Source organism: Pezoporus occidentalis, unplaced genomic scaffold (genome assembly GCF_034315485.1).
Source record: "Pezoporus occidentalis ecotype Australia unplaced genomic scaffold, CSIRO_AGI_Poc_V1 ctg220, whole genome shotgun sequence".
Classification (NCBI taxonomy): domain Eukaryota; kingdom Metazoa; phylum Chordata; class Aves; order Psittaciformes; family Psittacidae; genus Pezoporus; species Pezoporus occidentalis.
The window spans coordinates 356,488-381,937 of NW_026914073.1; the positions used below are offsets into that span (position 1 = coordinate 356,488).

At 44.7% G+C, this 25,450-nt stretch overlaps 1 protein-coding gene across 5 annotated transcripts in view; it reads left to right on the top strand.

The window, feature by feature from the left end:
• Nucleotides 1-25,450, top strand: part of DNAI1 (dynein axonemal intermediate chain 1) — a 154,228-nt gene that overhangs the window by 81,768 nt on the left and 47,010 nt on the right. For 4 of the 5 annotated variants that reach the window (XM_062620365.1, XM_062620368.1, XM_062620366.1 and 1 more), the window contains 4 exons: nucleotides 11,018-11,107; nucleotides 15,793-15,880; nucleotides 17,661-17,740; nucleotides 24,824-24,972. In XM_062620365.1, the coding sequence (XP_062476349.1) occupies nucleotides 11,018-11,107; nucleotides 15,793-15,880; nucleotides 17,661-17,740; nucleotides 24,824-24,972 (407 nt within the window). The remainder of the gene's footprint in view (nucleotides 1-11,017; nucleotides 11,108-15,792; nucleotides 15,881-17,660; nucleotides 17,741-24,823; nucleotides 24,973-25,450) is intronic. The other variant, XM_062620369.1, reaches the window with a different exon arrangement.

Below are 25,450 nucleotides of genomic sequence, written 5' to 3' on the forward strand. Positions count from 1 at the left end.
CTGAAGTAGGTACTGACATAGTAGGTAATGACTGCTATTGACTAATGACTAGGTAAGTCAATACCTACTATGTCTTAGATAGTACACAGCCCTTAATGCATTTGAAAAGGTTTTCTGTAATTCTCCCACCCCTCCAGCAGTATCACATTGCTGATTCCAGCACCAGACTCTAATCCTTTTCTGCGCTGCTGTCAATTAGCCAGAAATTTACAAATTTCTCCATGTTTATATGGTTTCTTCTTCCTGTCTGTGTCCCTTTGCACTTGTCTTTACCACATTTCACCTTATTGTTTTCAGACTGTGCCTCCAATTTGTCCAAGTAGCTTTGTGTCTTGATGCTAACAGAATTCTCTGTGTCAAATTGTGTATTCTGCAATCCACTGTGCAAGCTGCTAATGAAAATATTGAACAGAATTGGATCCAGGACAGTCCCTTGTAGGAGCCATCTAGAGATATTCTCTCAAGTGGTCAGGAAATTGCTGATTTCTCTTGAAAATTCATTTTCAGTCACTCATCCATTTCACAGTTATTCCATATAGACCTTCTTTTCTTAGCTTGCTTCTGAAAACATCAAAGGGAGTACGGTAAAAGCCTTGCAAAATTAAAGGTAAATAACATCCACTCCTTCCCTCTAATCCTTAGATCCATTACTCTGCCAAGGAAGGAAATAAATTCTGTTTGACAAGATCTTTCCTTGACAAGCCCATATTCACTGTTCCTTATCTTTTTACCCGGTACATACATATGGATGGCTTAATACTTTGTTCCAGCTTTCAAAGTTCAGCATTAGGCTGACTGCTTCATAGACCTTTAACCTGTCCTTCCAGACAGGTTTTGTTTTGGGTTTTCTGGAGGCATTTTTTTCCCTGTTCCTATCTTCCAGGATCAATCCTGACCTCCAGTTCTCATAGACAGTTCCCAGTGATTCAGCAGTTGCTTCTGCTGCTCACTTAAGCACTCTAGGTTGAATTTCAAGAGGCCTTGCAGAGTTGGATATATCAGCAGTTCTGGGCTGTACTCCTTCAAGTACATATTGTCAAGTGTCTAGTCACAGTTTGCCTTTTATATGGCACTGGAAGAAGGCAGATGTTAATACTTCTCCTTTACCTGTGGTTTGTTGTGGGACCTGCCTTCCTCTTAGTAAACGATAAATGGGGTCTAAGAGGCAGAGGCTCAGATGAATCTTACTGGGCTATCTGACTTTGACTCCATACAGGCACTGTCATCCTGGCCCAGAAAGTCACTTGCCCTTCAAAAGAGAGTGTCCAACTTCTTCCCCGTACAGGTGTCTCAGGCAGTGCTCTCCAACTCATGAGGGCAGTTTTTCTCCATGAAGTTGCTGGATGCACAAAGACTTTCGAGTCTGACAGTGGCAGCCCAGCATTCCCCTTATGGCAGGCTGGTTATTTGTTCCTGGGGTAACAGCTATTCTTCAGCTGTGTATGGATTCAACCATTTGCTGTGTGTTTACGACTCCTGTTTAAAGCTCAGGAATATAGATGGGGACAGGGACTAGGCTGTCACAAAAGGGCTTCTGAGAACAAAATCAAAGACTAACATCTTCTGTGACAGTGTTTTCCAAAAGTCTTACTTTTTTTGAGATCTTTCATTCTTGTTAGGTGTTCCAGAGCAGAAATGCTGTCTGCTTTGCAGTGTAATAGACAGAAATGGTAAAAAGCCCTGATACAAACCAGCAATCGCTTTTTCTGAGCATGCACCACAGGGCAGGGCCCCTTTATGCTGTACGTTGTCATCCTGGCCCCAGTACAAGCATGGTGGTCACCTCATGGCTCTGGTCTCCCTCACTGAGATATCAACTGGAGTTTACCATGGGTCCTCCTTGCCTGCCTGCCAAGGTTTACCTTTGCAGGTTGACCAGACCCACTTGCAGCCGGGGCACAGCCAAATCTGCTCCTGCCACAGTGGTATTGTCTGACCAAAGCGCAACCAGGACCCAGGAGCTCCTTTTCCCCTGAGTATAGACTTAGCCAAAGAAGCTAGCTGGGCTGCTTTCACGTAAATCTCAGAGTACTCACTTACCATAGCTCTTTAAAAAATTCATTATTGCCTCCAGTCAAAATGAATCATCTGAATTTAGCTCACTTTTTTGGTAAAGAGTGAAGCTTTACGTCTTTCTTCTTCCCACCTCCACATAGGATAACTTGTACTGCTGTCTAAGATCGCACTGGGGACTCCAGACACTGCCCTGCTCTTCACCTCTAAAATTTGCTTTCCCTGTCTCTTGCTGCGCAAAGGCTGATGCTGGAGATGCTTTGTATGTGAGTGAAGTGGTCTGTGCTTTTCTGGGTAAGCAACTGAATAATTCTGAGGGGATTCCTGTGACTGACTGCCGGAGAGCAGTCTTCCTTCTTTCATGTATCCCTCCAGGTGCCTGGCCTTGGCTTCACTTCTGATACTAGGCTGAGGATCCTCAAGTGGCAAGGGCCACTTACGGTACCAGGCTGGGGTGCATGTTAAGCATCAAATGAAGAATAGCTGGCAGTGTTCCTGGTGGATGGCATTTGGGGACTTTGTTGTAGAAGCACTACTTTGTCTCAGGAGCAAGAAGGGACAAACGATTTGCTCCAGCAAAACAGGAAGTCATCGGACTCAGGGTGAGTTAACTGTCTTAGGGGAATTTCACTGCAGCAGATCCCTTAGGCAAACAGCAGAGGCAAGGGACAGAGAGAAGAGAATAAACAACAAAAACCTCAGCAATTTGTCTTTGACAGGAGGAGAATGTGAAAGATTTCTTCTCTGCTGATAATGACTTGATGTTTCCGGATGCCAATCTGCTGAAAGTTGCTGGCAGGAACGAACAAGAAACACATTTGGAGGTGACAGAGGGAAGAAATGAGATCTGTTTCCTAGCTCAAATCAGACACTGCTGTAGGGGAGTCCAGGAGAATATTCACACCAGAGCACAGGGGAGATCAGTCTGGCTCTGGAAGATGTGACCTATGGAGCATTTTATTGTAGATCAGCACTTCGGCATGAGCTGAAAAAGAGGACAGCAGCAAAATGGAGAAAATATCTTTTACACAGACCAAAGGTGCTCGCCACTGGACTAACACATCCAGGACTAGAAGGGTACTCTTGGTTGAAGTCTGGTCTGTCTGCCTTTGCAAACATCCCATCTTGTTCATCTGTCAGCTGGTGACCTGCGGATCATGTGGTGGATGAAGCCAAACTGCATTCATGAGAGCTTGCTGTATCATAGCACATGTTCAACTCTTCTGCCTTGATAAAAGAGTTTTGCTGGTGCTTTGCTTTGACACAGGCTTGTGCATAGACGTTGAAGAAATACGGTTTTAACAGTGGGCCACAGGGCAGGCACAGCTAGAGCAAGCTGGGGGCTGATTCCACCACTGTGTTTGTATGCTTGCTCAAGGAGCAGGTGCTTGCCAGTGGAAAGCCTTGAGTAAAAGCCTTCAGCCAGTGTGAGTGTAACAAATGTCAAAATGTCTCTTGTTAGCCCTTTGTGCCCAAGGTATGGGGAAAATTGGGTGTCTGGGAAAAGCCCAGAGGGGCTGGGAAGCACTTGTGCTCCTGTGATGTACAGCTGGGCTCCTGCAAGACACTGTAGCTCAGTTCAGCTATGGAGCCAGATGGGTGAACTCCCTGAGCTACAGGGCTGGGCAGAATGGCAAGCTCTCCAAGAGGTGCCCATACGGCTGCATCTAGAGCACGACAGTGAGTTATGAAGAAACTTCTTAAGTACAGACATCTGTCTAAAGCTGAGTATTAGAGAAAAGCACAAAGACAAACTAATAAAGTGGAAGTGCAAAAGGAGCTGTGATTATCCTGGGTCATAAAACAGAAGGGGAAAATATTTGGTAAGTGTATTAGAAGTTAAAGGAATGAAGAGTATAGGCTCATTAATAAAGAAAACTTTCAGCTAATAGTGAGTGGTAGAAGAGCATGAAATATTTGATGCTGTATTGTTTAATCTTACAATAAGTGTCTGAGATTGGCTGCTTAGTATGATTAATGTAAAAAGAGGGTGAAAGCGCAGGTCAGAATAGGGAAAGAGCATGTTAAAGAATAGTTAGATAAGACAAGCCCTTGTTCATCAACAAGATCAGATTAAATGTACCCTGGAGTACTTAAAGAACAAGCCAGAGCGATTTCAGACCACTAACAAGCATTTCTGAGACGTTTTGGGCCACATCTATCCTGCATTTTAAGCAGAGGCAGATGTTTATGTGCAAGTCCATTTACGGCATCTGAGCTGATTAAGTACCTTGACTCAGACTCAGGGGTGGCGTGTGCTCTGGGGTGTGGATGAAGGGAAGCATCATTCTGCTTTTCCTTGTGGACTCACACACATTCATGTGTGATGTGGGCAGACTGGAATATGATACATATAAAGTCTGCTGTCATCAATCCTAAAGCATTTTTCAGTGATGCTGAAGAGCAAACGTCTGGCAAAAGAGATTTCTGCAGGTGCTTCCCTCAAAGGGACTGTCCTTGCATACAAGAATAATGACATGGGCAGAGTACCAGTGTCTGGATGATTCATCCAGGTTAGAGGCAGCTGAAGCCAGCCACGGGGACACACAAAGTGTGGGTGATAGCACAGAAGTGCATCAGGCTGCACTCTGGGCTGTACGAGAAGCATGGCCATGAAAAGGAGGAAAGGTCTCAAAGGACCCAAAGAAGTGAAAAAATAATTGCAGGAAAATGGTAGGGTTGGTCCCAGGGAATTATTGGCTAGCCAGACCCATCTGACGACTGGGAAAATGGTGGAACAAATGGCAAGACAGTTTATAAGTGTCCAGATAATAAGGTGATTCAGAGAAGCCAACATGGATTTGTCCAGAATAAATCATCAAGCCAGTATCGTTTCTTTTGCTTCAGAGAAATGGTCCTCATGAAGAAGGAGGAAGCAGTTAAGGTTATCACTTCTATCCATCTTGACTTTACTAAATCTTTTGATATAGACTCACACAGTGACATACTCATAACCAAATTAGAGAAATATGAATTAGGCAAAATACATAAAGAGGCTGCTCAGATGGCTCAGGCAGTATGCTCAAAGAGCATTTATACAGAGCTTGCTGTCAGACTCTAAAGATGCTTCAAGTGAGATCCAGCTGTCAGTCCTGGTCTTCTTTTGATCAATACTTTCATTAACAGCTCCGATTACAGAATAGGGAAGCCCCTTTGGGAGGACAAGGCACTTTGCAGGACATGATTATGTTCAAAATTATCTTGATAAATTGAAAGAAGAACCCAAAATCAATGTGATGAAATTCAATAAAGGCAAGAGCAAATACTGTGTTTAGAAAGGGGAAATTAAATGCGCAGATACAAAATGGGATGACTGGATAGGCAGTAGGTTGCCAGAAGGGAAGAATATATCAGATCACTGCCAGTGGTCCACAATACAATACTGTTGTACAAAGACATGTGTCATTCTGATTATTAGCAGGAATATAAGTTAGAGGAGGTTGTAACTCTGGTCTGCTAGTGCCTAGAGGTGGTCTGATACCATGTGTGTGCAGCAGCAGGGAAGGGCTGAATTTGAAGGACAGGAATGGTGAAGGTTTGAAGAGCAGGACCTGGAAGCAACAGTTGAAGTAAGTGATTTTGTTGGGTTGGGAAAACAGAGGAAGGAGCAACATTTTCTTGTCCATTTAAAGACTGCTGTAAAAAAGGAGAATAAACTCTTGTTCTCTGTGTCCACTGGGGAGATGGTAAGGAGTAATTGGCTTGACTTGTGGTAAAGGAAATTTCCTGTATAAGGCAAATTAAGCTCTGACATATTTATATACAGGGAGGTTGTTGATTGCCTATAGTTGGAGGCTTGTGAGAGCAGCCTGTGTGAGCTGTCACCAGTGATAAGCAGGAGTTTACTCCTGCCGTAGAGCTGAATAGATACCTTTTTTGTGTACTCTGCATTACCATCAAGGCATTTCTCAGCACTCTGCAAACTCTGCATTACCATCAAGGCTTTTCTCAGCACTGTACTGATTGCCAGGTGGGCACTGTCAGGAATCTGTGCCCAGGTCATATTGGCCAGGACTTTCCTCAGCAGTTGTTTGTTTGCTGGAGTCATCTGATCATCATAGTGGGCCAGTTCATGTAAAAGTGATTTGATAATGCCTTTGTCTTTCCTCTTCTCTACCTGTGGCAGACTTTATTTGTGCTTTTTAGACACTGAATGACTGAAATGCTCTTATTTCACTTAGGGCAGGTGACAGCAGGACTGTGGTACTCCAGTACTGTCAAATAGCTCCTTGAAGGAGAATCACAGAATCACAGAACAGTTGAGGTTGGAAGGGACCATGCGGCACTCATCTAATGCAACCTCCCTGCTCAAGCAGGGTCGCCTACAGCATGTTGCTCAGAACTGTGTCCAGGTAGATCTTGAATATATCCAGGGAAGGAGAATCCACAACCGCTATGGGCAACCTATCCCAATAGGTCACCCTCACAGTAAAGAAGTTCTTCCTCATGTTCAGGTGGAACTTCCTGTGTTTTAGTTTATGCCCGTTGCCACTCGGCCTGTCTCTGGGCATCACTAAGAAGAGTACGGCCCCAGTCTCTTGACACCCTCCCTTATTATACACATTGATAGATCCCCACTCGAGTCTTCTTTTGGCTGAATAGGCTCAGCTCCTTCAGCCTTTCCTCATATGAGAGATACTCCCAACTCTCAATCATTTGGGGGTTGGAACTAGATGATCTTAAGATCCTTTCCAGCACTGACTATTCTATGATTCTGTGATTCTATGATGATTCCAGTAGCCCTTTACTGGACATGCTCCAGGAGCTCCATGTCTCTCTTGTACTGGGGAGCCCAGAACTGGACACACTGCTCCAGGTGAGGCCTCAACAGGGTTGAGAAGAGGGGGAAGGTCACCTCGTTCAACCTGCTCTTCCTAATGCAGCCAGGACACCATTGGCCTTCTTGGCCACAAGGGCACATTGCTGGCTCATGGACAGATTGTTGTCCACCAGGACTCCCATGTCCCTCTCTGGAAAGCAGATGCTTTCCAGCAGGTCATCCCCAGCCTGTGCTGGTACATGGGGTTATTCCTCCCCAGGTTCAGGACCCTGCACTTGCTTTTGAATTTCAAAATACCCTATCTGGGAAGCAATTTCTTGTCTGTCAATGTGCTTGTGTTCCATATGGCAGCCCACAGTTGATCTCTGGCAAGCCGACGGCCAGCCAGAGGGATTTGTGTTTGCAGTATCAGGTCTTACCTTACACAAAAGGCAGGCAGATGCTGCCTGTGGCAAAGCACTAAAGTCAGCCTCATGACCAGGATGATTTTGACCATATTTTGTCAGCATGAGTGACTAACAGCCTCTGTGCCATGAAAACTGATCAAGCAGTATTTTTTTTTTGTAAGAGTGGCATCAGAAACATGGGGATTTTCCAATTCAGATTGGATAAATGGTGTAACTTCCAGTTGCCGTAGACAGAGATGCTAGTATTCCCTTGCTAAGAATGAATGGATTATTGCCCTGCTAACCTGCTGTACATAGCAGTGAACAGCATGTTTTAATCTTTATTTTTATACGATCAAACAGGGGGTTGAGTAGTCTCAACTTCTCTATAAACAGGATTTAAGAAATAAACATTAAAAAGCAGTAGGCGCCTCTAACAGCAATGATTTTCACAAACTTTACACTGCAAAAATAGTCAGGTTAAGATCACATTTAAAAAATAGCAGCAGATCCTTGACTTCATAGCAGGTCTCATCATGATCCGGCACAGCAAAGGACTTGCTGCTCTGTGTTTACTTGTCTCCTCTCTGCTGTTTACATGCACATTCCTTTCTCATGTGTTTTGTCCCTCTTCCTGTATCATAACTGAACTTTTGCTGTAAGTAGTTTCACACAGCCAAAATACTGGTTGATTATCACGTGTTTCAGGAAAGAATTAACTTCTTGCCACTACACACACAATTGCCTGGTTCTCTTGTCAAATGCCTAAATCTGCACAGCATGGATACTGCTAATGACAGGAGGTTGTGCCATGTTCATGGGTCTCTGGGGTCACAGAAAAGGCCAGTTCTGAGCAGATGCCTGATTTGACTGCAGTATCATGAGGGCTAATTAATAAGCATTTAAGGGATTCAGAGATCAGGAGAAAAAGCTCACAGACACTATTAAGATGTTAGCATGTTGAAGGAAAATTGAAAGTATAAAGTGACAATTTCTGTTTTCTGAAATCCAGGCTAATGTCACTGGGAGTGTTGATAGTCATCTGAGGGCAGATCCTGATGCCCTTGTGGGAGTGTGTTCAAGCTGTCTACAATACGTACCCAACTCAGGTACCATTGACTGCTTTGAATATAGCAAATTAGCCTCGTTCTTACTTTTTGGGCCTGATAACTCCACCTGTCTGCATAATGAATGAAGAGAAGGAGTTGTGACACCTAACTGAATACTGATAGTAGAAAACTTGAATAGATATCTATGAGGGAGAGGGTATTTGAAGTGGGCAAACCCTGGGGAAAAGCTCTTTGCTTGGGGAACGTTGAAAGGGATTGGCTTTGGAAAAAAAAACCATGAGCTCATGATAGTGCTTACATTGTTGGTCACCTCCAGACAAGTTTTCTGCAACACGTTGTGTTAGCATAAACATAAGGACTCAGGAGTTGTGTCTGCATGGGGTGATCAGGATGGACTCCAGCCACCGAGTCTCCATCCATGTATTTTCCACTGGTGTGATGGGCTGTCACTTGGTTCTAGCTTCAGTGCAAAACATCTACACTGCACTTAGCAAGAGCAGAGCTGGGAACTCAGTTGCTGCTGCCCCTGCATAGCTCAAGCAGGGTGTAATGGGTGCCTGAATGCACACTCTGACAGTGGGCAAGCTGGGACTCTCCCTTCAGAGAGGGTCTGGACCAGCTCTGATCCTGCATTGTGTAAGTAACCTGGATGGTGGCTCTAGACTTCAGGATGGTTTAGATGCACACTGACTGCAGCACAGGTATGTGTCACCTGCATTTATCTTCCACATGCATCTTCAGGCTGCAGGTTTCAGGTACTGGAGAGCCCCTTTTCTTGCAGTTCAGTCCTGTCACAGTAAAGGATATATGAGCCACTTGTGCTAACTTCTCCCAGGTTTGAATGGCAAAACCTTTGTTTTCATAGGAGGTACTATCTTGAGAAATAGCTTCCCCCACCTCAAGTGCGGTCAGTTTGACTTAGAGGTGGCCTGGGAAGCATGACTGTTTTTCCCAAATATTTGGGGAAGTGAACTTATGAGGAAGAACATGGAGAGCTGTGCTGGACATACTAATAAAAACATCTTGTTGTCAGATAGTTTTAGTGCAGCATTTTAAAAAGCTGTGATTTTGAAACGACCCTTTTTCTGTGCTCAGTATGAGACATGTTGGACATATTTGCAATCCCGAACTTGTCATTTCTCACTTTGAATTAAAACTCCTCACTACACCTACCCCTTCATCTGAAGAAGCTGCTGGTGACCATCACTGTCAGCAGAAGCTATTATCCCAGGGAGATGTTCCTGGAATAGGTATACCAGCACATTCTGTGTGCAATGGCCAGTCTAGAAAATCAGTGTCCTCCATATATGCCATTGAACCTTCTGTATATTGTTAGCTGTTTTATTCCGGACCACAGTGAATAATGGCATTCCTTTAATGCCAGATAGTAGAACTGATTCCATCTGGAAGACTTAGAATGTCTCCTGTGCAAGGATGTTCAAAGGTGTATGCCACTCGACAGTCTTCAGTTGCAGCTTACGGACATGAAACTGGCATTTTCATATACTCTCAGGTGGATTCCTTTTATATTTTATTTTTCCTTCTTCAGAATAATGTGTTCTAGGTCCTGTTCAGTAGGAGATTAGTTACTTTTTGCTGAGTCTACTGGTGGATTTTTGTGTTCCACAGAACTTGACAGTTTTACAAACCAGAATTAACACCGTATTTCCCAAAGAAGGATACCCAACCTGTGTAAAGTAATGAGAATGCTGCTTTATTTCTGGAATAGGTACCAGATAACTAGCTGGTCGTAGACAAAGTATTTGCTAAGCCCTAGGACAATCATGCCCATTTATCATGTTTATGGGATGAAGTTTAGGGAGATGTAACTGCTGCACTGTTTGAACAGGAAGAGATACACCTTTGAAAACACCAGCACAACCTGACAAAGTGCTTGTCCCCATCCTGAGCTGACAGATGCCCACAGAAGTGTATGCTAACAGGCTCAGTGACAAGTCATCCTTTTCCCTTCAATCTGATTGAATTCCCAGATCTGAAAATTGAGCATTTCTAATGCTTTTGGTCTAACTGTCTCTTCTAAACTGTAAGCCATTTATCTGAGTTCTAATCTCTCCTGCTCAGCTGTCATAGTCAAAAGGCAAATCTCCTTACCAGGCAGACAGATGCTCTGAAGGTGTAGGGGATTTCAATTTTAATGGAGACATTTTCATGTCCCTGGAACAGAAGTGTCCCAAGGACCCATGTCACAGGTTGCCTGCAAGGGTTTTCTATACCTCACATAGAGACAGAAAGCTAATTTGAGGTTGTCTGGCTGAAGGGTAGCCATATGACACTGCACTTGGAGTAATTAGCCACATGGGAGGGGGTTAGTTTGTGCAGGGTCAGTGATGTGCTCAGGTGTTTTGGGGAACTTTCTGAGGCACCTCTGGAGTTGTTTGGAGACGTCTTAGGGATCTCTGGAATGGTGGTGTGCCACAGCTCAGAGTGCTGCAGAGCTCAGACACCTCACAAGGCCCATCGTTGATGTCAATGATCCTCCTACTGCTGGAAGAGATGGACATGGGTGAGTACAGAGTCCACAGGTGTGAGGTTTTGCCCCCCCCCCTCTGGAGCATCCCTGCAGGAAAATGAATGCTCTGTGCCCTTCTGAAATTGGTTGTGGAGGTAAGGATGTTCATACATGCTATGCAGCAGCATGCCTCTGGAGTGGAAACCAGCTGCTCTTTAGGAAGGAGTTCAGAAGACCCTGCTGAGGATGTGAGACTCTGCCCTGCTAATGCTGACTGGGACTGTGTTCTTGTTTTAAGGTCAAGTGGCAGAAGAATGACATGGACAACAATCTGAACTTCTTCTCTGTCTCTTCGGATGGACGGATTGTTTCATGGACTTTAATTCAGGTAAACAGTGGAAATTTCTTTTCCTATCCAATTATAACCAATTGCCTTCAAAGTTCAATGATGCATTAAGTTTATTGTTATATATAAAGAACCGGGTTTGAAAAGAAGTGTCAGCAGAAGATTGTGGGTGCAGTTACAGCTGGCCTGGGGCACTGTGTTAAACTCCAAAATGAGCAGAACCAGCCTACTTCTCATTCAGGACCTAATCTTCATCATGCCTGCACTGGTAGTACCCAGTGATGAGATGGGTGAGCATTTTCCTGCTTTGCAGCTGCAGGAATTTAAGACTGGTCCTTGCTCTGAAACTTAGCTTGTCCCAGAAGGGTCACTGACAGACAGACCAGAACAATCTGCTTTCTTTCACCGCTTCAAGACTCTCAGCCCCAGAATGTTCCCCTACAGATTGTGCTTAAGAATGTGAGAGGGACGGTGCAAATTTCTCCCCTTGTGGCCAAAATAGCACAAAGCTCACATTTGCAGTGAGACAGCAACATGCAATCAGACAGGCAGAGGGTTTCCCACTGCCATGACATTGCCAGCTTTTGTTAACTTGTTTGCATGCCCTGTCTTTGATCACTCTTTCCTTGAGTATGTATGTTGATAGACACTTAGCATTCATGTCCCTAAATGACCCTTAAATTCATGTCTCTGAATCTCAACATTCATTTTTCTGTTGGCTTTTGAAGATTTCAAAATCTTTTCCTTAGAAGATGATCAAGTTGTTCTAACTGTGAGTTTGAAGCAGCTGTTTCATTATTCTCCATCAAAGAAATTCCTTTATGTCCTTGGATGCTCATTTTTTTAACCTGTTATACCAAGTTCTGCAAAGCTTTTCTGTTTCTGAACATTTCAGGCCTTGCTGCCATGGGTAGGGATTCATATCTAACACTATATAAAATTATGCAATCATAGAATGGTTTGGGTGGAAATGACCTTAAGGTCATCCAGTTCCAACCCCCTGCCATGGGTAGGGACACCACATAAGTCTTAATCTCACGTTCACTTCAGGAATGAGAGCGTCTTGTAATGAACTCTCATGCAGATGGCCTTGATCATTAAGTTCTTTTTTTATAAACTCTTCCAGATTCATACATGCAGCTATAGATACAAAAATCCCTCCTGCAAGTGTGCCCCAAGTCCTTCTCCCAGAAGAACTCTCAGAACTCCCTAGACAGGGACAGGCTAACACTGTCCCAGCTGTAAGCTCCAGTTTTATCCACTGAATAGAAATTCCCAACAGGTTTGTGTGGAAGTGGGTACACACCCCTTCAGCTAAAGACATCTAGCTGGGGTTACTTGGCAGGTTAAACTACTCAGCTGAGCCTCAGTATCTGAGTGTGCTCAGCCTTCTCCACTTAGGAGGCAAGAAACACTGGATTAAGTCTCTTAACTTCAAAGAAATGCCACAACTGGGACAACCTAAGAGCCTGCAGATGCACTTCGATGTCAACTCAACTGGTAAAAGGTCTTTTGCAACACTTCTGTGATTCATCTGTGCTTAACTGTGTTCCCACACTGTAAACCCTTGAGCATGTAGATACACGTAATTAAGCATCCTTGGTGTGACTTCTAAGTCCTGCATCCACATAATACAATGTCGTTTCTACTTATTCCTTGCACTTCTGTTATAAAATTGGCTACACCCATGTGAGAAGCCGGCTTTTAAGATTTTTCTGAGGTGAAGTTACCTTTGAAATTGCCAGAGCTGGAATGTACTTAGCAGGCAGGGCTGGAAAACAGCAACATTTTAGGTGCTGTTTGGTTTCTCTTTTTGGACAGAGATTCATCAGGGAAAGCAAGAAACAGAATGGAAAGGGCAGTTTGTTACAGGAGAAGAAGTGGACAATCTGATTGAATTCCAGTTTTACAAAAGAGCTATCTCTGGGTTTTACTTAGAAAAAATTAAAGAAACTCCAGAGGCTTTTTTTGTTCTTCAGATCTATAGTGCAAATCATGAATAAATGAAAGAGACCTTCATTAATCTTTTTGACTAATCAGGACTATCCAGAGCTAAAGCTTCTTCCAACACTGATAGCTGTTTGACACTTCCAAAGCTGAGAGCAGAAAGTTGATAAATTCTTTCTTACAGCTGAATATTTGGCAAGCCACACAAAAAATTTAGGTAGAAGACTTGTTGAATGTTAGCTGGGGACAGTTGATCTGGCTTGACCACAGTGGTCGTCTGTTAAAAGTGGGCACAATCACTTTGGACAAACTCCATGAGAGAGTACATGAGCTGCATGTGCTTAGGCTGTCTTGGGCTTGGTTTTGGGTCATCATGAAGGTGTAAAATGGCAAGGAAGAATGCAGAACTTCTGCAGCTGGATGATGCTACTCTCCCTCCTTGCAAGCACACCTTGCCTATCAAAAAGGAGGGCTGTAGAGCCACATCAAAGAGTGAGATGCAGCCTGGCACTGCTGCCCAGGCTGATGCTCAGCAATCCCAGATTTGATTAGTAGCTGTAGTTCACCCTTCCTACGTGACCTAGAGCTAAATTACTGAACAGGTCTGTGCCTCATTCATCACTTGAGGCTAATAACAGCTAAAGAGAAACAGGCAGCTGCAAGGCCTAATTCACTAATGCTTACAAAGTGCTTTACAATTGTTAGGCAGAAGCAATGTATTACTGCTCAGTATTCCTGGAAGGCCAAACTGTCGACAGTCTGTTTACCCAGAGGAATATACAAATGGCTTTGGCAACAAACAGCCCCAGGAACAGATGCATTTTCCAGACTGTGGAGCTGGAAAAGCTGGGTACACACTAAAAGCAGCACAACAGGAAAGTCTGCATGAGAAAGATCGTTTGTGAAGGCGAGAGGCTACAGAAGCTGTTCACAGAGGCCTTGACCAGATGAAGGTGCTGGGTGGCATCTTCAGAGAAAGGCTGCAGAAAGGTGTGTACTTACAGAGAAGATCTCATGTGGTTTGCCTTCCTAGCAGCACAGAGAGTAAGTGTGATAATATGTCTTTAGGTCTGCTCAGATCATGTGTCTGACCTTGGTTAGACACACTGGGTATATCAACATCACCAGAGGCAGGCAGCTCCAAAGCTGCTCTTCAGACCAGACTCCTATGGCAACCACCCATGGCTTGGACAGGGCAGACACTCTATGGTGAACAGGCAGACCTGGGAGCCTGAGCAGAGGCAAGTAGCTGCTCAGCATATCCTGACTGTGCTCCCAGCACCCCACTAAGACTCCTATGTGGGTACACAGTGAACAGCACATGGAATACACTCTGCTGCTGGGTGCTCTGGGCATCTCTCTTCCCAGTTCTTGCACACGTACACCAGCATATATGTCTCTTTCTTAACATCACTCCTGCCTTGACCCACTGACTCCAACTTGGTGTAACTCACATGCTACAACAAGAGTCAATAACAGAAGGTAGGACTGTGCAGGCTGCAGGAGTCTGTCCTGCTGCTTGCTGCTCTCTCAGAGAACAGTTCCAGCCATCAATAGGTCAGGGCATGCTGGTGTGCAACAGTGCAAATGAGTAAGAAGAAAGTGCATTATTTTATGGGTTTTGGCCTTTCTTGATCCTTCTGTAAATTTGTACTTCTAAAATATGATAAAAATGTCTTGTAGATCACTGTCCCCTCTGAACTGCAGTACTGAACTCACAAGATCTTCTCCCATCTTCCCTAACATGCAATTCCCTGGGATCGACTTTGCCAGGCAGAATCTTTTTCTACCTGAGTCCTGCTCTGGGCTTAGAGGAGGTCCAGCTAAAGCTTGATTCACTGAGCTAAGAAGTTATGTTTTGTTCTCACAGTGCTCCAGTGGGAAATCTGCAGATTCATTAAAACATCCAGTCCTCAGCCCACACTGCTCACTAATTTAATCTTTAGTTCTTTGTTCTTTTTGTCAGCCCCAGGGTATTCTTATATTCACAACCAACTCCATTCTGCAGTGGTATTTTAATTCCCAGCACTAGTCTAAGAATGGATCTTTGCCCTCTCATTGTTTCCTCATATTCATCCACATTGTGTCTATTTTCATCTGTCTTATGTCTTCCACCTTGACTGTAAACTGTTTGGGGCACAGCCTTTTTGCCCTGTGTGCATACATCACCTGGCACAGCAGTGCTGTGGCCTGCAATGAGAGCTATTTAGAGCTCTGCTGATAACAGCAACACTTGGCATTTTTCCTCTGGGGAAGCTGCTTGCTAGATGTTCTTGTTATTTGAATCTCAGAACCCATGAGGTTGTGATTATTGGGAACTGAGGCTGCTCTGGGATTAATAGGAAGATGGTAAGAAGCAAAGACTGGCAAGGTGGTGAGTTACTATCCACTAGTGTGGGTTTTAATCAGCTCTATAATGGTATGCAATACCCATCTTAAACCATGCAGGGTGATTTTGCATAACACAATGATTTAAGGTGGCAGTGTCGACCTCCACTCAAAAGCATTGACCCCAAAGCCCAAAGCTTCCCACATCATCTGCGTGTGTCTGGGTGGTATACCAGTGGCTCTCAGCTCCAGTGCATCAAAGCATCAGTTTCCTGGAGGTTTTATGTAAAAGTGACACGTTATCAAGTTGCCAACTGTGAGCATGAAACATTAAGCAACATTTAGACAGCTTTTTAAAATTCCTCCATAAAATTTGCCATTTCAAATTACTGAATGTCTCTCTATTGTTGCTGTAAACCATGTTATTCATGTGGAATCTCCTCTGCCTGCAGAATGAGCTGGTTCATACAGATGTCATCAAGCTGTCAGTAGAGGGAACAATGGCGCAGGGGCCAGAGGGGCTGCAGCTGAAAACACTTGGTAGGAGCCCAAGTCCTTTCCATGCTGATTAATTACTGACACAAAGCCTCTAATCAGTTATTCTGGGAATTAAATTAGGAGTAGGGTGTTGAGATGGAAGGGAGCTAAAGAAGGGTTACACCTCCTTGCTTTCATCATGTAGTAAGGCAAAATCTGTCCGGAGCAATAGCTGAGTCAAATTTTGCTGGTTACACCTTGCCTGTACTTGGGAAGAAAGATGAACATCAATTCAAAGCATGATGATTTTACTGGGATATCCCAGTGTGGACGAGGCACAGGCATTACCTGTATTTGTCAAAACTAAGTCAGTTTTGTTCTTCCTGCCAGACAATGGTCTGGACTAGCCAAATCAAGACAAAAAGGAAACTTTCCCTTTTCCTGGGTGCACAGCTCATCCAGTCAGCAGTGATGAACCTCAGCAGGTTTTGGCTCTCGAAAAGCACAACATCTCTTCTGAGCTACTATGTTAGGCTCCCTCTGTACAAAGTAGAGACAGTGCAGTCCTTCTATACTGAATCACCTCAGCCTGACCATCCTGTGTTTGGGATAAGATGGGATGAGTCCGCTCTGGAGGTCCTGGACTACACAGGGAGCCTTGAAGAATCTCCTAATCATCTTATTGCACCTGCTTTTGGCTGTGAAGCTGTGGCCTGGGTTTGGAGAAAGCATTTCATGTTCAGGAATTGCTGTGTTTCTACAGAATAACTGCTGAACAATTTGTAAGAAGGTTGCATAGGTTGCAAGAGACCAGCGAAAGCAGTACACTGCAGAACTCCCAGGGGCTTTGGGATTATTTGTTAGCGTTTCTGTGAAATGGATTTTCAAAGACTTGTCTTGAATATTTAACGATCTATTTAAATGTTAAAAATGCAGACAGTATTACAGAGTTGAATAACCTTAACAGTTCCTGTGAGGACTATATTTTGTTAACGTTTAAGACATAATCTTTAAGACAGCTGCCTTTGCAGAAAGCTCTCTGTAACTATGTGCTTCTCAGCCTTGTCTGCTTGTTTGCTCTGGGTGTCCTAGCTGGTCAACAGCCCCAGGTTGCTCTGGCTCTCAGCAGACATCCCATCTTCTGCTCAAGGACCCTGCTGAAATTTTCTTCCACCACCATCCGAATTGGCTTTCCTGGATGATGTTGCATCTGCCTCAGGAACAGAAGTCACAAAATCTCAAGGAGTCACAGCCTGTTGTGGTTGACACCTCTTCTAAATACAGTTTGCAATGTTGCTTCTTTCCGGGCTTTTGAAGTTAAGAGGATGCTTCTGTGCCTGGCAGAAGATTTCTTCCCAAATCACATCCTTTGCTTTACTGAACTGAGCCTGCTAAGCTGCTGAGCTAAGGATGAAAAGGGAGGTGTGATGTGGTGTTTCCTCTATGGGCTCCTTTACGCATAAGAAACCATTCATATTTTCTGTGAATACTAAACAGACAGAAAGATCTGTTCTTCCCCAACAGGAGGCAGGCCTGGTCCTCATGACTTACCAAAGTGAATCCCTAACCAATCTGTTCTTCCAGTTCCCTTCCAGTGTTTCCAGTTCTCTTTTCCATTTTTCCATGTTGGTTCTTCAAATTGCGAGTCTTGGGGACAGGCACAGCTTGATGTGGGTCCGTAAGTGTTTGCGGGAGGGGTAGAGGTGGGTCTAATTTCTCTTGGGAGCTTCTGGCTGATAAATCACTCCTGAAAACCCCAGCAGTGTGTGTGTACCATAGGCAGGAGTGTGTGCTGGCCAGATGAAGCAATTCTCTGTCTGACAGACCTTTCTTCTGTTACCAGGCTGTGGGACATCATTTGATTTTCACAAAACGATAGACTACTTGTTTCTCGTTGGTACTGAAGAGGGGAAGATCTATAAGGTAAGGATGGTTTCTTTGTCCCTTGTTTTACACCCCCTGACCTGTGCTTGTCTTTTAGATTCATCATCTTAACTGTTTGCTCAGGCAGTAATAATGTAAAAACTTCAGAGCCTGGTCATGCTCTCAGATCGCTGTGGTGAGCCGGAGACCAGCACAGAGGCACAAAGGGTCAAGGGGAGCTCTCTGCACAGACTCAATTAAGACCTTATTTTGCTGAATGTTTTTCATGCAAACTGCATCCCAGAATGCTTTGCAGATTGTGGCTGTGCAAGCAGGGGCCAGCTGCAATCAGAGTGGAAGTTAAAAGGTCATTATCCTCTGTCATCATGGCTATGGGGAAATGGTAGGAAAAATCTCAGCTCTTTTCTTCTTCAGACCTGTTACCCCATGAGCAGTGAGGCTAATGAAGCCTTGTTTCCTATGGACCGGTGTCCTACAGCCCTTCCCTTCCACAATTACATCTAGGTCCTTACCCCAGTCCCACTTTTTCCTTGCCCTGCTATCTCCAGTTCCTCACTATCTACTCTGATCATTCCTCTCTCTGATCACTCCCATCCTATCCCCAGCTCAGTGATCCCGCCTCCATGCTATAGCCCTTGATTCCTGCAGGCAGGGCTGGCTATCTCCTCTCCAGTGCCCTCCTGCAGCCTGTTCCCTTGGTGCTCAACATCAGAGGGGAGCTGCGGCCAGCCAGCTTCAGCCATGAAGTAGCCAAGCTTTGTTTGCTCTTCCCAGGATGTAGGCACTGCCAAATGTTTGTGCTCTACGGCCATCCCTTTTTACAGAATATGCAAGGCCTTAATATTGCCAAGTCCCAGCTTTGCTTGAAGTTGCCTATGAAATCAGAAGTTGTCTGGGAGGAGAGGCAAGCAGGCAGCAGGACACAGACATTGTGTTTTCTTAAGAAATCAAGACAAAAATAGAAAGTTTTGAGCTCTGCCGTATATATCCTTGAAAATAAAGCCAGTAGCTGCTTACTCATGTAACTTCTGTTTGCACAGCATTCCTCTGAGCTAGGTTTGGGTCTTTGTTAATATTGTAGCCACATCCCTTCGATGTGGTGGGTGGGCCATCAGCAGGAGGCTGAGATGCTGAGCAGATCCATCCAGACATCCCTAGAGGATGCAGTAAGCTCCTTCACCATGTCCTGCCTTAAAAACAGAAACAAAACAGGGAAAAACAACCCAAAGGAAATGGTTTTCTGAAATAAGTATCAATCATTTAGACAGGAAGGACTTAGCAAATATATAGCCCTTCCACAGGGATAATGCTGATTGAAATCTCTCCCTCTGCCAGGAAGTATCTAGGGAAGATTTCTGAGTAATGCTCACTTGCATTGCACCAGGCAGATGCAAAAAGAAGGGAGGTGGGAGGCTGGGCTGATGAGTGATGGGCAATGAGGTAGGTGTAATGGCTTTTTGTTAATGCTTTCAGGATACAAAGCATATGTCCAGTCATGGGCAGATATTCTGAGTTGGCTGGTCACCCACAGGGGTTGATACACTAAGTGTTGTGCTCCAGATTTTTAGGTACTGTTGTGTCTAGTCCTGATCAAAAGGCAGCAGGGAATTACATGTTTTAACTTCCTCTGTGCTTAGGTGAGTGATGGATGTCAATGAGTATGATGACAGTGCACGTTTGTGACTGGTGGGGACCATCAGTTACCCTTCAGGAAGTATGTTCAGGCTGGTGTCATAGAATCATAGAATAGTTAGGGTTGGAAAGGACCTTAAGATCATCCAGTTCCAACCCCTCTGCCATGGGCACGGATACCTCACCCTAGACCATGTCATCCAAGGCTCTGGCCTTGAACACTGCCAGGGGTGGAGCATTCACAACCTCCCTGGGGAACCCATTCCAGTGCCTCACCACCCTTACAGTAAAGAACTTCCTCCTTTTATCTAATCTAAACTTCCCCTGTTCAAGTTTGAACCCGTTACTCCTTGTCCTATCACTACAGTCCCTAATGAAGAGTCCCTCCCCAGCATCCCTATAGGCCCCCTTCAGATACTGGAAGGCTGCTATGAGGTCTCCACGCAGCCTTCTCTTCTCCAGGCTGAACAGCCCCAACTTTTTCAGCCTGTCTTCATACGGGAGGTGCTCCAGTCCCCTGATCATCCTCGTGGCCTCCTCTGGACTTGTTCCAACAGTTCCATGTCCTTTTTATGTTGAGGACACCAGAACTGCACACAATACTCCAGGGGAGGTCTCACAAGAGCAGAGTACAGGGGCAGGATCACCTCCTTTGACCTGCTGGTCACGCTCCTTTTGATGCAGCCCAGGATACGGTTGGCTTTCTGGGCTGCAAGCACACACTGAAGCCGGCTCATGTTCATTTTCTCAATGATCAGCACCCCCAAGTCCCTCTCCACAGGGCTGCTCTGAATCTCTTCTCTGCCCAACCTGTAGCTGTGCCTGGGATTGCTCCGACCCAGGTGTAGGACCTTGCACTTGGCATGGTTAAACTTCGTAAGGTTGGCATCAGCCCACCTCACAAGCATGTCAAGGTCCCTCTGGATGGCATTCCTTCCCTCCAGGGTATCAACCGAACCACAGAGCTTGGTGTCATCGGCAAACTTGCTGAGGGCGCACTCAATCCCACTGTCCATGTCAGCGACAAAGATGTTAAACAAGACCGGTCCCAACACCGATCCCTGAGGGACACCACTCGTTACTGGTCTCCAGCTGGACATTGAGCCATTGACCACAACTCTTTGTGTGCAGCCATCCAGCCAGTTCTTTATCCACCGAGTGGTCCATCCATCAAATTGATGTCTCTCCAATTTAGAGACAAGGATGTTGTGTGGGACAGTGTCGAACACTTTGCACAACTCCAGGTAGATGACATCAGCTGCTCTACCCCTGTCCATCAGTTCTGTAGCCCCATCATAGAAGGCCACTAAATTGGTCAGGCAGGATTTCCCCTTAGTGAAGCCATGCTGGCTGTCACCAAGCACCTTGTTGTTTTTCATGTTCCTTAGCATGCCTTCCAAGAGAACCTGCTCCAAGATTTTGCCAGGTACAGAGGTGAGACTGACTGGTCTGTAATTCCCTGGGTAAATGGGGGATCAGTTCAAATGTCCTGGCTCAGTTACATAGCAAAGGAAGTCCTTCACGGAGGAGCACTGAATAGAGCAGAATTTGTCATCATCTGCATTGACAAAGCTGTAGGTGTTCCTGCCTTGGACAATCATCATTGAAACTAGAGCTAGGATGGGGTTTTAACATAAGGAGTGATCCCTGCCATGAAGCCAGATATTTTAACTACTTCTTGGGTGGACAACTGGGGAAATACTGCTCTACAGGTACTTCTATTTTATGGGTACTAAGTCTGATTTTGGGTTTATGGTAAGCAACAAAACATTCCTGCATTGTAATTTCATGTAAGGGAAGTCTTAGTGAAAGTTGGAACACTCTCATATTGTGAAACACTGCCCTATAAAACTTGGGTGTTCCCATGCGAAGGAAGGGCAGTCTTCCATCACATTGTCTGGGCTAACACATAGAAGAGAAATCATATGTCTAACACAAGCACAAAACCAGGGGGAAGACTGCTTGCACCCTAGCATCCCCTGAGTTTCAAAAGCTTTGGGATCAACTGCTCCAGGCACTTCTTAAGGACAACCATGCATCTTCATCACACCCTTTATTGAAGCACTGCATGTCTGAAACCACTACTGACGCTACCTGTGAACTGCTTCTCAGAGCCTTGCCCTGCTTGGATGCTGAAGACAGTGACAGTGCCACAGCCGTTTGAGCAGCTCTTGGGACCTGTGGCTACACTGAGCAGGAGTTGAACTGCTCAGGTGTCTGTGCTGCACTTCCCTTGCCACTAGATGTTAAATGAAAGGGACAGTCTCCCTACATGCAGTATGAGTCAGGGATCAAACATGGGCTCCTGTCCACATGGGCTGGATTTTAGACTATTTATTAAGTAAATTGGAAAGTGGATTTCAGGGAGGTGTTTTCTCAGAGACCAGGCATGCCCGCAAATAGAATGTTAATATGTTAATTCTTCAGCTGCAGAGCAGTTATGGTGAAATTTTTAAAATGGCTTAGTTAATAGCATTTCTGAAGCCAAGAAATCATTATCTTAATTACACACAGACCTATCACCCTTTTTCATAGAGGACAAACTGTTTCTGCATTAATACGATTCTGTAATGCAAAACTGCCTTTTTGCATATCTTACTTGCTGTTTAGGAATTGTTCAGGTTTGGTAATAAAAAGTATGGTCTCTGTGATTCATACTGAAACATTATTGAGGCTTCAGCTCTTTGGTCAGAATTACTTCTTAATAAACAGGCTTCCGCAGAAAAATTGTGATGAGATTAGAACATATTCATGTAAGAAAGGGTGTTTTTTTTTTCCAGTCTTAGGCAGGTTGTTTGAGAGTGTAACAAATGAATATAATAAAACTCAGTGCAAGACTGTGTAGAAGGAAAAGGTGAGTCTTTGAACTCAGTGTTGTGAGTCAAAAGGCTGTTTGTGGGGAAAGATCAGGGGGAAGGCCAAGCAAGCAGATATCCTGGTAGGAGTCTGATGAAGTGTTCTTCTCGCCACCTTGTCTTTGGGCTTCTATTTGTTCTGTCCTGTGATCTTGTCACTTGACTGACTGCATTTGCCATCAAATAATACAGGTTCTTTCTTTTACCATTTTCTGTTGTTTCTCCCAGTGCATTCACATGCCTCTGTTTCCATTCATAAGCCTTTGTACAAATCTTAGCAGGTCTCTACAAGAAGGCACTGAACAAAAACCAGGGAGTCTCAGTGTTTCTGTTTGTGAACTAAAGAAATGCTCTATATTATAAGGACACTAATAACTATCCATTCACCATGGATGCAGAGGAGTTTTGCATCAGGCTAACACCTAGCATAATCTGAAGTGCTGTTAATGAAGATTAGTTTTACATTTTCTGTCCTTGGAGTTCTCCTTTCCTCCCAGAATTCATCCCCCATGTTTTGTAGCCCCGTCACCAATCATCTTCCTACTGATTTCCTGTATTGGTGTAGACACATTCTTGCTTTCCCATCTCATCATAAAAATACCATTTACTATTCATACACATCTACCACCATTTAAATAGGAGAAAAACACTCTCAGCAAATTGGAGCAGTGCTCTAGAAGGTCAGACTGTTCATCCTCTTTGAAGCTAACTTGTCAGAAGTTAGGCATTTGCCCTACAGAACCCTTTTTACTGCTGAATTCGTAAGAAACCCATCGATCCCTTTCCTGTTGGGACCTGGACCTCAGCTCTGGGCCAGAATATCCCAGAGCATGAAAGGGCTCCTATACAAGTGCCCAGAGAGTTGCGCTGATCAGGGTCTCAGCCCCAACAAGGCTTTAAAAACAGAGTGCTGAGCATTACAGTTCTGGTGGATGCAGACAAATCTGGTTAGTATCCCACTCTTCGAAGTCCTCAGGTATTAGGGACCTTCAATACACATACTTGGAAGGACAGATGGCTAAAGCAGCTTCTCTCTTGTGTTAATTACTCGTGACCCATTCTGTCTATTCACAGCTAGAGTGACTTCCAAAAGAAGCCAAGTATCAATTTTCCTGATGGCTGAACATTAAGAATTATGAAGTGAAGTTATGAAACATGCCATTAAAGGACATTTCAGTCCCATAATTACACACAAGGACAGTAACTCAGAGACAGAGTATGCACCAAACAGCAAGCTATAGAAACTGTCAGTAAATCCCAGTGGAACATGAGCTACTTTCTTGTTTCTGTTTCCTATCACAGCAAACCTCCCAGGGATGCAGGAGCTACTGCTGTGTGACTAGTTTAGCACCCTCAACCCAGTACCAGTGCGCAAGGGCATTGGAAAAAAACAGGTCTGAATATTCAGTGAGTGTCACGTGTAATAAACAGTTAAGCTTTATGATTATTAAGAGGTTTGGTTTGCAGGAAGTAAAGTCATATAACACTTCAGCAATCCTGCTGCTTGGACAGATGATGTGTTGCTGCATTCGTTAGGGATTAACAAAAGGTACTGAAAAGTCCTTGTAGTGGCAGTACTAAGGCAGACCAACAGAAAATCCTTAAACCAGCCCCAACCTACTGTGTGGATACAGCTCGTGTGAAGGAACACAACCAAGAAGACATTAGTTGTGAGATCAGGTCCTTGTGGCTAACAAGGGAAGCCTCCATTACCCTCAGTGGGGAGGAGGTGTGGGGAGTATAACCTAGTTTTTTTGTGTACACAGAACTGACAGGGTCTGGATCAAGTCCCGTATTCTGCTCATGCAGACAGCAGATTGTAATTTCTCCCCCACTTCATGAGTTCATGCACAGAGTGTCTTTTCCACTGCTCCAAAATGTTTTCCAGCTCTTGCACACATCCTATGTTCTGCTGTTCATCAGCTGTGACACTGCTGGCCTAACCCTCACATGCATGTGCAGGCTTTACCCAGTTTACAGGCTGTTGTCCCCCTGCCCACTGAGTTCATGCCTGAGTGCTGGCCAAACTCTTGTGTTTCTCACATCCCTCTGGGAAGTCACGAGTAGCACAAGAGAAGAAACTGCAGAGCCATGTGATGGGGCAGGCTCTCAGAGCAGGCTGTCGCAGCATCGTGGCATGGAAGGCACTTCTGGCATGTTCCCAAAATCCTTACAACCAAAGGGTCCAATAGGTCATTGTTGTGCTGAGAGCACTGTTACTAGAGGTCTTAATTGCGACACTTCAAATGCACACAGTGCTATGTGCTCCTGAGCAGCACAAGAGATGTTTTCCTCTTCCTTTTCTGAGAACCTTTTTTTAGGGGCATGGCAGGAACCCAAGCTCACAGGAAGGTGGTGGAAGTCCTGCAGTGAAGAAAGGGCTCAGGGGCCTGGCTGTGGCTGTAAATATAACCAGAAAACTTAATTCCTACCTCTGTGTATTGCAGAGGGGAGCTTAGTGTTGTCTGGAAGTGAGATGAAACAGCATGTGCTAAGTTATTTTATTTCTGTAGCCCCTCTGGGTATCAGCCAGCACTTCCCAGCCAGCCCAGAAGAGCCTAGGAGGCCATACAAGTGTTCAGAAGCATCTCTGCAGAAGAGGTCTCTGATTACTGACTAGTTCTTTCCTTTACAGTGTTCAAAATGCTATTCAAGCCAGTTTCTGGATGTGTTTGAAGCTCATCACATGGCCGTGGACTCAGTCAGCTGGAATCCCTACCACTCGAAAGTCTTCATTTCCTGTAGCTCTGACTGGACAGTCAAGATCTGGGATCACACCATCAAGTACGTCCTGCTGGGTTCTGGCATGGTCAGGGAGGTCCAGCCTGACATGCCAGCCACCAGATACCAATTCTACTTATACCTCAGCTTCAGTTTACCTCTGAGGGGTTGATATTGCTAACTGCTCTCTTATTTCTGTTTTTGAGGCTTGTGACTCAGATTTGTACTCCTCAGGTATGAGATTTAGCATCATCTGCCACAGGAACTTGCCAAGCATTGCAGCTCAGTGCAGAGCCTGACTGCTTGCTTTGGACCTGGCTTTCTTCGGGCAGGACCTACTGTGGTGGGGATATTGTTCTGGAGAAATGCTATTGAGAAATGTCAGGGGCTGGCTTATGGCCTCACAGGCCAGACACCTCCTAAGAGTCAGAGAGAAAAAATAAAATAAAAATTGGAACATTTAAGAATACACAAGGAAGTTCAGGGTTAGTGGTTGAGCAATGTCTGGTTTCAATCAGAAAATTGATTTTTTTGCATATCA